Source organism: Pyxicephalus adspersus, chromosome 6 (genome assembly GCF_032062135.1).
Source record: "Pyxicephalus adspersus chromosome 6, UCB_Pads_2.0, whole genome shotgun sequence".
NCBI lineage: Eukaryota > Metazoa > Chordata > Amphibia > Anura > Pyxicephalidae > Pyxicephalus > Pyxicephalus adspersus.
Window position 1 is genome coordinate 40159810 of NC_092863.1, and position 12324 is coordinate 40172133.

At 35.5% G+C, this 12324-nt stretch overlaps 1 protein-coding gene across 1 annotated transcript in view; it reads left to right on the top strand.

Annotated features, from left to right (window-relative positions):
• MYO18B (myosin XVIIIB) overlaps positions 1-12324 on the top strand; it is a 262438-nt gene that overhangs the window by 74567 nt on the left and 175547 nt on the right. The window contains exons 13-16 of the mRNA XM_072413906.1: positions 7279-7450; positions 9958-10048; positions 10809-11001; positions 11103-11183. Of these exons, the coding sequence (XP_072270007.1) occupies positions 7279-7450; positions 9958-10048; positions 10809-11001; positions 11103-11183 (537 nt within the window). The remainder of the gene's footprint in view (positions 1-7278; positions 7451-9957; positions 10049-10808; positions 11002-11102; positions 11184-12324) is intronic.

The following is a 12324-nucleotide window of genomic DNA, read 5'->3' on the forward strand; positions in this document are numbered from 1 at the left end:
AATGAAGGAAAAGCAGCACACCGATGAGATTATCTTTGTACTGCCACATCCTGTAAATTGGTACAGTATATTAATCTTTAAAGTACTAGAAAAAATTGTAACATTAAGTGCAGAAATCTGATTTATTATAGCTCTCCAAGACAGGAGAAGATAGACTATCATGTGCGAACCTGGGTGATCCAGTAAATCAGACCCAATATGCCTTCCATAGATAGACTGCCAGAACATGCTGTAACATAAAGTTTGTGGAGTTCTTTCAGTGAAAATATGTGTTAACAATGTTATTATATTATGTTATAAGATGGTATTCTTAACTAGGTGATCGTTTGAAAGCTTCTATTAGCTCAAAAACAAAAAAGTAAAAAATGGAATATGAAGAGTGTGACTCATTATTAACCCTAATACAATATGGGCATTGAGAACAGAGATCCAATTTTCAATGCTTCCATGATGGGCTGGATTTTTTTAAGATAGGAAGTAAAACAAGATCCCACTTTTTACCTACAAACAGCCAGTGGATAGCATGAGCTCTACATGCTTTATGGCAGTGTGGGTTCCTAGAATCACGGCCTAATTTACCAGCAAACACATACAATTGTGCTGGAGTTACATTGTCCCCAGCTTCTTGTCCCAATCTTGTCAGGGTTTTGAATAGAGGTAGGTTCTTCATTGTATTGCTTATGCTCTGTAGAATGTGTATACAAAGAACCAAAAAAGCTACCAGAAGCCAAGCAAAAGTTTTTTTTTCCCTGCATGTCTCCTGCCAAAAACCTCTACCTCTTGGGAACTTTTTATATTTTGAGTTTGCTTCCATTTTAAATAAACGTCACTAAAATTGTACATAGAATATATTAAACAGTGAAGGGAAGAAGAAGAAGAAGAAGCTAAGAATATTATTGTTCGATAAATTATGGACATCCATCTTCTTTTTTTTAGACAGCAACAAGTAACAAGGCTGCTTGTCAGTGAATCCTATCAAAAATCCTTTTAGCTTTTTAAAACAGAAGCAGGTTTGAGCAAGATCCATTTCATTAAAATCTATTGATTGTTGGTACACATTTGTCTTTGTTGTATAAATCCTGCCTGCCGCAGTGTCAGTACATGTGCAAGCTTTTTGACAAATCCCACTTTAACCAAAGAGTACATTTACATATCAGGGTCATAGATCAGCAGTAAACCAATGTTATAGACTGTTTTGCTCCAGGCTTTGTTTTTACATGACATGTCTTGACTTGGAAACTGACATAATTCCCATAATGTAATCTCATACACATAATTCTCAAATAGATGATTTTTGAAAAGAGAATATTTTCCCAGGCTATTCTCAGGTTTTTTATTCATTAAATTATACTAACCCTCTACAAACTGATGTGTGCATAAATGAGCTCTTTCAACACACTAATTACAACTTTAGTGCTATATATAATTGATCAGTGTATTATTTTTATATCTTCTATGCTAAAGAGATTGCATATCTGATCACAGTACCAGTAAATAATTTAATGTAAAAGATGTAGAGTCTAATTATGATGCTGACCTAAAGCAAAAAGGCGAATGCCACAAATCCTATGTCTGTGACCTTTCTGCTTAAATTCCAAATCAGTTCAGTTCTACACAGGAGCCCACTGTTGGCTATGTCTGCCATTGGGTAGATACAGGTATATTGGTAAACCATTCTTCCAAGGGCTAAATAGCCATGTATGCTCAGTTGTTAGTGTTGAACTGAAATTAGAAAGCAACCATTGCAATCAAACATTCCAAATCTGCATATATTACCACATTTTTTAAAGGCCTATGTTTTTATTATCAGATCAATTCATTTATTCACTTGATGTAAGTTCAGGGATGTAGACTGAAAGCCCTGTATAAGAAAGGAGTGTCTCTTCCTTTCCAGGTCAAAGTTACAGCTGACTGACATTAAGAAATGCTCAGGTACTTATGGTAGTTATGTGTAAAAACACATTAAATAATTTTATTACATTTGTAAATTTTTAATTTGCTTGGAGTTACCTTTAACGTATATGGGCTGCATTCATATTATTTGACTTTATGAATAATGTATTTTTCTATGCTTACATATAATATAAGACATGCATATATGCACATACATAATGCAATTAGCAAACACTAGTGATGCAGTTTCTGTAGTGGATTTATGTATTTCATATTAGGGATTAAGTCATCTAGCTATCAGTTTGAATTATGACCCCCAACAAACATTCTCTAAAAGTGCATGCCCGAAAGGAACAAGTTCATCTCCTTTTTGGCTTTCCATGGTATTGAGCTGCCCTGTTATATACAGCTCTCTCAGAATCTGTCTTTTTCATTAAAGCCATCATTTACCAGAAGAATAGAGATAGCAAGCCAAAAAGGGACGTTTTCTGATCTATATGAGTCACTGCCCTTTTATTATATTTCCAATTGATTTCTCTGCAGCCTTTAATATTGCAGAATGTCTTACAGGCTTTCAGCATCAAATAGACAAGGGGATGGTTAGCGAACATGTCTGTGAAGACCTCTTGTCTGAATCACATATTCCCCCTGCCATGCACCATTATCAGAGATAAGCTGCTCTCTCCTGAGTGACAAGATAAACAACGGTACCAGGGCATCACGTTAGCATAGTAACCGGGCTTGATTCATTCACACAGGACCTCAAGGAGGATCACCGGAGAAGGGGAAGCAAGAATGTTCCCATGTATTATATCGTTTACTTTCTTTGTTACTTTTTTACATCGACATCTGGAATTTTAGGTACTATAAATAGGGATGCCAGGAGCATCAAATGGAATCTGTTACTAACAAAAGAACTCCATGACAGTTCCCTAATTAGACAAGGTAAAATGTGTTGGTGACTTTCACTGTTGATGTGATTGCAGAATCAATTGTGTAAATCTACTCTGTAATGTTAAAGTTTTGTCTTACATATGACAGATTCCTTTTCTGTTTATATACAATGCTGTAAAGAGTCTGCCAGAGAGGGCCGGCTATACAATGTTCATGTTACCATAAGTGATCATCACAAGGTAAATAGAGTGGCAAGGTGGACCCCCACCAATCACCATCCAAAGATTCTCTGACCTGGCAAGGGCCCAATCATCTCACACACTAGTGGCTTATAGGGTTATATTATAATAAATTAGGATAAGGGAATATTATCTCTTAATTAGTCATCATAGGGGGTTGTTTAAGTTTTTCAAGGACAATGTGCAGTTTGTACATTTGTTTATAGCTCTATCAGTAAACCTGGCAGTCAGAGAAAAGTCTGTATTTTGGAGACCTTAACTAGGTCAGTATTTTCAAGTAAAGAAATAAAAGGGTCAGTATGATTGCTATGAAAATAGTAATTTCATGGACAATTGCAGCCTCTGATGGTAGGTTTAATAAATCTGACCACTTAAAACAGTCAATACTTGTATGTGCTGGTCCCTGGTCCTGCTGCTGTATAGAAAGATATCAGAAGCCTGCAGAATTACTTGTAAAGGAATTTAAGGGTAAGAAAAGTAATTTTATATATTTTATATGTACAGCAGAGACACTATTGTACAAACGTGGTCACTTTTGGTATTATTGATCTGTATCTCTATGCAAAACATTTATTTGTTTATTTATTCTAGTGTTTAGAATGATGAGACCTCTCAGGTTTATGTTGCAATCTTAAACCCCCCTGGGCTGATTCACCCCTCTTTATGTACTGGTGACAATGGTCACCAAGAAACAAAGTCAAGGGGAATCTGGAATTGAAGAACTCCTCTTATATGAACATAATTTCTAGGAAAATGTGTCTAAGATGGAAACTTTCCTAACTTTCCCTTCAATATTTCCTTTTGTACACAGACAGCAAAAAATAAAATGGGGTTTTAAGTGGTCCATACTCTATCAACAACTAAATTAAGTTTTGCCTATACATACACTTAGGTGTTCTGCTGTTCACCATCTGCTACTATCAGTCTCCCTGTCAAATCATCAGATAAAGGAGATGGTGTTCTGTGAACCTCAAACATAAAAAAATGATACCAGGGAATCCACAGCTCATTTTTTAAATGACAGCTCTAAATCTGCCTGGGGATTCTGATGTGACATCCAAGATGGTCTCAGGCTGGTTTATTATAATACCATCAATATTTACAGGGAGATACATGAAACAATTTTACAGATACACTGCCAGATGGGAAGATTGTTTCTAGTATTAAAAGTGTGAAGAGAGGGTCTCATTAGGTAAACCAGTAGGAAATCTGTACAAAAAAGTTTTGGCTGCTCTTGACGACCTAATTTTTTCTAAAACTTCCAGTGGAATCGGTACTTGCTGTCACTAACTTTGATGTGCATAATGCTACTCCATAAATGTCTTTGACCACTAACACAAACTAATAAAGCCAAAGACAAGGTAAGCAGCATTTCTAGTAGTAGGTCTATAAGGGCATCCTCAGTTCAGGAAATAGGAAGGTTGGTTCCTACCTGAATGTCCCATAAAAAATGAGCCTTCAGGGCAGTAGGACAAGTCAAGTATAGCTTTGCACTTAAGCCACAATTGCCATCATACATTTCTACAAAGGGTCCCGAAGATGGGGCAGCTGGAAATGCTGTATTATCTGATCTCTGGTGGGTTACATAGGAGTTTTAGGATAATTAAAATAAACGGCCAACAATCGTTGAGTAAAATGCCAAGCAAAGCCTGGCACTTACTTAGTGTGGGGGTAGGGGAGAAACGTTTGTCCACTGATGTTCCAGACAGTAGTAATGATAAGCCAAAAGAAAATCTGGTGGTTATGTTGTTTTCTCTGTTTTGATATTTTTCAAACAACATCTATAAAGAGCTGTGTTGCAAGACAACATATAAAGTCAAGTAAACATGGAAATGTGCAATTTTAGCTTTGATACACTGTGCTGTTACACATGAGTTATTCCATTAAATAGTACAGGCTATGCTCTTTGAATGAGCAATGTTCCATGAAATGTGTCAGTTTATGTTTGAAGTGGTCATTTTCTATGCTGTTTTACTTAATTTGTTTAGCAATGCACAAGTTCCTTTGCTTTTATTGTCATGTTTTTTCTTAAAAGTGAATGCTGTTCTTCAGCCATCATATTCCCTTTAGGGTATTAATCATTTACTCATTAACCTCTCACCTAAATTGTCTTCCATTCATGGTAATAGACTAGCAGTTTAGCTTTGAGTTCCCAAGTCACATTGTAATCTCCCTTAATTACCTTCCTTTTTTGTACCAACTGGGGTGGAAGTGTGAAGCTTCTTTGTTGGTGACAAGCCAGTGATTTCTTAAGGCTGCTAATTAATGAGTGTAAATTTAACACATTTCCTGCTATGAGGTTCAGTGCTGATTAGCAGGACTTATATTGACACAGACTGGACAGAGAAACATCCTTCTCACCATGTTAGCTGTCTACTTGGGATGATGAATGCAGTGCATTTCTAATAATACATATGTGGATATATCATATCACATCACATACAGATACCACATAAAGGTGGACAGCTCTATGAATATTGTACCAGTTATACCAACAATTGCTAGAAAGGGGACCTGAACTAGGAATGGAAATTAGATTGTGTATTAAGAATCATAGATTCCTTGGATTTCAGCACCAAGGACAGAGGTACATAGCATCAACCACTCCAATCATATGTGATTCACTTGATTTCTCTTTTTATTTTATTTTACATTGCTCTAAAGAAAAACTGTATTTTAAGCCAAGAACAAAAATGTTTTTGACAGGGCATAAAAAGCTTGTAATTTATTTATTGTTGTTTATGTGTTTTGTAGGGATTTTTATTATTTTCCTCTATGATTACAAAATCATGTCTCAGCTTATCTGTAACCTAAACTTTTTGTTTTAGGGGCACTAGAATATTTAGTAGGTGGCACTTTTAGAAAAGTGGTACAGCTCCCACGAAAAATTGTACCTTTTCCTCCACCTCTTTCTTTTGATAGTACTCCTGATCTTTCCTTTTTGTTTTACGTCTGCAAATTTTCCCATGTATGGACTCCTTCAGGCCTGTAAGAGTATATAAGACCTCTCTGTTTATTTAATTCCATACACTTGCTGGTCCTGTTAACCTGTATCTATACAAAGATTGAAGTATTATAGAAATCAATGTAATATGCTCTAAATGGTATCTGTATACTTATTTACACAGGGCTATTGTAGACTAGATATGACTTGCACATATATTTATGGTAGGGTGTGTTTACTTCATATGATATATGTGTACTGGATTTTCGAAATTTGGATAAACCTCTGTATGTTCAAGCACTCTAATATATCATTTTTGCTTATATAGACATGGATTGGTGTGTAAACCATTATCTCTCAAAAAAATTGTTGTTGCTCATAATATTCAGTTAAAACCTATGATGGATTTTCAATTCTTCCCTAAAGTAACAGTTAAAAACTGATAGTGTGCTATGATTAACGAGAGATTATACTGTTCATGCATAAACTCCAACTATGGTCTCGGCCTCACTGCTCCAATGGTATGCATTTTCCCTCTGGGGACCCCATTATGCGTGTTACGCATTAAAAACAAAAAATATATATGTATATTAATATATATCTCCCTAACTTGACAGAATTCACAGTAGAGCTCTTGGTCTTCCAGACCAAAGTGTCTCAGAGCTTAGCTCCCTGGCCTTTGCAGCACTAGGTCCCAGGTTTGAATCTCAGCTAGGACTCTATCTGCATGGAGTTTGTAGGTTCTCCACATGTTTGTGTGGGTTTCCTTTGGGTACTTCGGTTTCCTCCCACATTCCAAATACAATAAAAATAAAAACATGCAGTTAGGTTAAAAGTTATCTTAGACTGTATGAAAGACATATGACTAAGGTAGAAACATTAGATTGTGAGCCTCTTTGAGGGACAGCTAGTGATATGACTATGGACTTTGTACAGCACTGCGTAATATGTCAGCACTAAATATATATATATATATATATATATATATATATATATTATATATAAATACTTTGTAGTAATAATATTATTAATAAAGATTGGGTATTGCACTGAGGGGAGGTGACTAAGTATTGTGTCCTGAACTGCTTTTTGTATTTTAAGATCTTATTAAGATTTTATTAAAAAAATGTTATTGCATTTTTAACGTTTTAAATCTATAGAGCATAAATAATCATTAAATGTGTTTTTTGAATTTACATCCCTACTTGAACTTTCTTTTATTTTCAGGCATAAAAAGTTGTATTTTTTCCATTAAAGAAAAAATTGGAAATAATGTTTAACAAAAATATTGTTTTTTTTTCTTTTTTAGTTGGAAGGAAGCAATTCATGAAATTTGATTGGGCAAACAATGCAGCTAATGTTTTGGGTTGTGATTGTGAAGAACTGTCTACAGCTGTCTTTAAACATCACCTCAAGCAAATAATTGAACAGGTCACACTTGGAGCCAGAGGGGGTAACCAAGAAGATGAAGCTAAGATAGGTATGGTACCTTTTTTGAATAAAGTAAATATTCTGCTTAATATTTTGACACTTGGCACTCAAATAACTTAAATAACAAATAATTTATAAAGATAATGTCACCTGTAATATTATCGTTGTGAATTTGGAAATATCCACATGTCCCATATAGATACACACATACATAATATAACAACATTATGACAAGTTATTCTTTACTACGCCTACACCAACTAATACACACACATATGATAAAACAATGCTATAGCAATACTTCATAGGTATTATTTGCTACGCCTACACCATCTAATGCCTATATGTCCTATATAGATGCACACACATATATGATAAAACAACGCTATAGCAATACATCACCGTTATTCTTCGCTACGCCTACACCAGCTACATGGTGCCTCGCCAGAAAACTACATGTTTCACAAATAATATATAAATTGTTTCAGCTGCCTCATAAAAATATAATAACATTTATAAAAATAACATGAAAAAATTTCATAGCACTATAATTACTGCTAAAACATACAGTTTTGAAGAGCTTTATTGTAATTAGTTGGCAAACTTAGCATAAATTAACATAAGGGAACACAAAACACTTTCCCACAGTACATCAGTACAATGAATGTAATTTATAATATGATAACGCCCGGTTTTCAATGTCCAAGTGACTCAGCACTACTTTTTTTTCTGTATTCCTAAATTAAGAGATAATTTATTTTCATGGTGCTGTTAGGCCTGGGACCTCAGATATTTGCATGGCCATTATTCTTCTTCTTCCCATATCTGCCAAGCAGAGAACCCAGAATAGTTCTGAAAGCTTATTTAAGGTGAGCTGTTTCCTAGCAACTAGCCCAGGTGTACAGACAGTCCTCTGCCAGGATTTCAAATGTATGAGCATGCAAACTGGCATCTAATAAAGAACATTTGGCTTGATTGTATTATGTATTCTGCTGTTTCTCTTCTGTACAACAGAATGGATTTTAGACGAGAGAGGAGCTTGCAAAGTAGAAGTTCTATCACAAGCCTGAAAAAGAAAAAAATACTTTTATTTATATATGTATATATATATATATATATATATATATATATATATTTTTTTTTTTTTTCTATATGTTCCATATTTTTAGGTAATTAAAAATATAGGTACTTTCCCATTATACAGATGTCCCTTATAAACTCAGCACCGCCTGGATTAGTTTATATTCACCTGTCCCTGTCCTGTTGCAGGCACCACCATCGACTTCTTTCATCTCTTGATCTTCCTATTGTGTCATACTTCCCCCACCTCCTAGATTGTAAGCTCTTCAGGGCAGGCTCCTCTCCTCCTCCTGTGTCACTGTTTTTATCCGACTGTCATTTGCAACCCCCCAATTTAATGTACAGCGTTGCGTAATATGTTGCCGCTATATAAATCCTGTTTATTAATAAAAATAATAACTATCTCTTTCACATTCTGATCTCTGGCCATATTGTTTTGGCAGGCAGGATGGCATAACACCCACACAGGTATGCAGGAGTTTATTTAATTCCTGCAGCTGTAAGGAAAACTGTGATTTTGACAGTGGAAATGAGCGATCAGGCAGGTAATAATGCTTATTGAAGAAGGGACATCACCTGTCTCTTTCTGCAATAAATCCTTGCCTGATCGCAAATTTTTAAAGTGGAAGTTTACTTCCCCACATCTAGGTGGGCGTATGTTTTTATAACAATATCACATTTGTAACATCATTTAGTATAATTACTAAGAACCTACCTAAAAAGATTAGACTGAGCAACCTGTCAACTTCTATTGAACCTATAACGAATCTGTAATGCTGTCAGTCCTTATTTGTATAGTTTACAGTTTATTATGATATTACTGTCATAATAAATGTTCCCATGATTCTCATGATCTTTTAGAAGATTTTGATCTTCAATTTTTTCAGGGGAAAATAGTAAAGTAGATGATAAATGCTTTGTGTAGACAAATGGTAGACCCATGTATTTCCCTTCTGATAATATATTTAATTCCAGCAATGTTTTAGCTTTTTATGCAGCAACTGGCTTGGTAGCATGCTACTAGTTTAGCAGTCAATATTTAGGTATTGAGCAATATTACACACTTAGTAGTTTGGAAACATTCAACCACACATCTATTGATTAAGCAAAAAGTGCAAAAACTAGCACTTAACTACAAATGTTAACTAAGGGCACAGCTGTACGCAATGTCTTTGGTCATAAGTTACCCAGGACTGACTTGAATGATTATTTATGATTGACCACTGACATAAACAGAGCTCATGGTCAAAGCGGGTATGTGGTTCTTTGAAATGGTCCTGTAGGTTCCTGTTGTAGTAACAGTTTATGACGGATACTTCTTTATAAAGTCATGACTATTTCTCTACTACTTTCCCAGAATATGCCTTTACATGGAACCCTTACCTTTGAATTTTAACATTTTTCTTCTGAGCTGCCTTTTCTTTGAATTGCTAATATAAATACTAAAAGTATTGATTTCTAAATGTTTTTCCCCAGGACCCAAAATGAGTGGAGTGGAATGTGTTGAAGGAATGGCTGCAGGACTTTATGAAGAACTGTTTGCTGCCATTGTTTTCCTCATCAACAGGTATGCAAAGTACATATTTAAAATATGAAACAAAGATCAAAAGAATGGAAAAACTGTTTTTTTTTTTGTTTTTTTTAAATAAAGGTTATATTGTAGACAATATTTGTGACAAATAAGAAATAATTTCTGAATACAATCAGTAGTGGTTTTTGGTTGGCTTTTTCCCATTCAATAATTCATGGGAGGTAAGGCTAGTAAAACTAGAAATAAATATCCCTATTCAAGAAAAAGCTAAAGAATATCTCATAATCCGACGCGTTTCGCCGATAGGCTTTCTTCAAGGAATGCCTGAGATTGTTAAACTGCAAAACCCACCCCCTCCATGTGCATACTTATTCCTGGGAAATTTCTTTGCAACAGTTGGTACATTGTTTAGACTAGTGTCACATGTTTTACAGAGTACCCTTCACTGGACACACATGTCAGATCAAGGGTAACACATATCTTTTTGTGTTGAGTCCAGTCTCAATACAACAAGACATGCAATACCCTTGATCTGACACCTGTCTATATGCAACGAACTGCTAGCAAGGTAGTCCACAACCCCCTTTTCTCTTTGAGTTGGACCAGCCCATAAACCTATCACCTAACCTTGGGACATCCTCACTTTGCAAGTGATCTAATACCCCTGGGGAAGCCTACATCTTGGCGAAACGCGTTGGGTTTATATTTTCTTTAAAATGTGCTGCTATGTCACAAAACTAAGAGAAAGTAAATGTGATATGGTAAGGAAAACTCTGGAATAATTTCTTTTTCTAAGGTCTTTGTCATCCAGTCTTCTGACACTGGCTTCCATTATGGTGGTTGATATTCCTGGATTTCAGAACCCACGCCACCAGAAGAAGGAAAGGGCTGGGACTTTTGAAGAGCTTTGCCATAACTACGTACACGAACGTATGCAGTGTCTGTCACACAGAAAAACTTTTAACATACCTCTGGAGAGATTTAGAGAGGTGAGAAGTGTCCTGGGAACTTTCAGAAGTCATTGTTTTGACACATAAAATGCCACTAATAACACTTCAGCTCCAATCACTGTTCATACTGTTATTCACAGGAAAATATTGATGTGATGTTTGATATGCCAGAGGAATCTCCATTCCCCACTGTATCGCTTATAGACCAGACATCTTCACAGGTAAGTACCTTTATTAGTTAAGTTTATATACCAATAAATTCTCTAAAAAATTGAAAAACTATTTTCAGGATATTTTTTCACACAAATATAGATACGTTTACGGTGGAGTTACAACCAAATTGCCCTGTATTTTCTCCAAGAGGAACACATTTAGTGATAAAACTATTTTGTGCCAGATTGGAGAAAGGTGTAAGACTCAGGGTTTAGCTGGTTCTGTATTTCTGTTGGGAAGATTCCTCTTCACTTCCTATGTAAGTGGCAGTGGTCACCTAGATGGAAATACATGATAATCTTCCTTGTGGTGACCTAGCCAAGAATTAAATCCTGAAGGAGTTTCTAATCCAAAGGAAATGTATTTTAAATAACATAAAGTCATTGGCCCTGATTCATCATTGAAATCCGCGATCGCGGGAAGCGCGATAATACGCGCGACCAGCGATCGCGGATTACCGCGGTCCGGGGCTCGAGTGCGCGCGTACACTCGCGTCCTGAATCTGTCGGCCGGATTCCTGCCATGCGCAATAGGCGGTTGTTGAATAGCGCGATCGCGCACGATTCCGGATCGCTAATACGACTGCGCGATCGATAATACGATTTGGCTTGATGAATCAGGGCCATTATGTGAAGTGCACACATTTTTTTAAACAGACATTCATTAGATCTCCCTGGGCATAGTACTTATAAAAAATGTGATATACCTAAATACATAATACAAAAATATGACAGAGTGCATTCAATGTCATAATCCCAATTGTAAAAAAAGATTTTTCAAATGGAAAAAAAATACATGCTTACCTTACCGACACTCATAAAATTAGAATACAGATGTCAATTCTTTCAATTTTAGGTAGAACCCATTTTATGTGAATCTCAGATATTTAGGGTTTAGTGTTCTCTTTGTGATTAGATATGTGTGTGGTGTCATCATTCCAAGATTTAAAGAGGGACTTTAGAAAGAAGGTTGTCTGGAAAGGAATTTAAATATATTGCTATTTTTTTAAACTCTTTCCTTTTTTAAACTCTTTTAAATTACTTTAGTTAAGGTCATCATTATATTACCAGCATATATGCACAAACACCTTCTAGAGACACAGACTTCACATACAAATTGCTCTTTAAAGAACAGTAAAATATGGTGCAA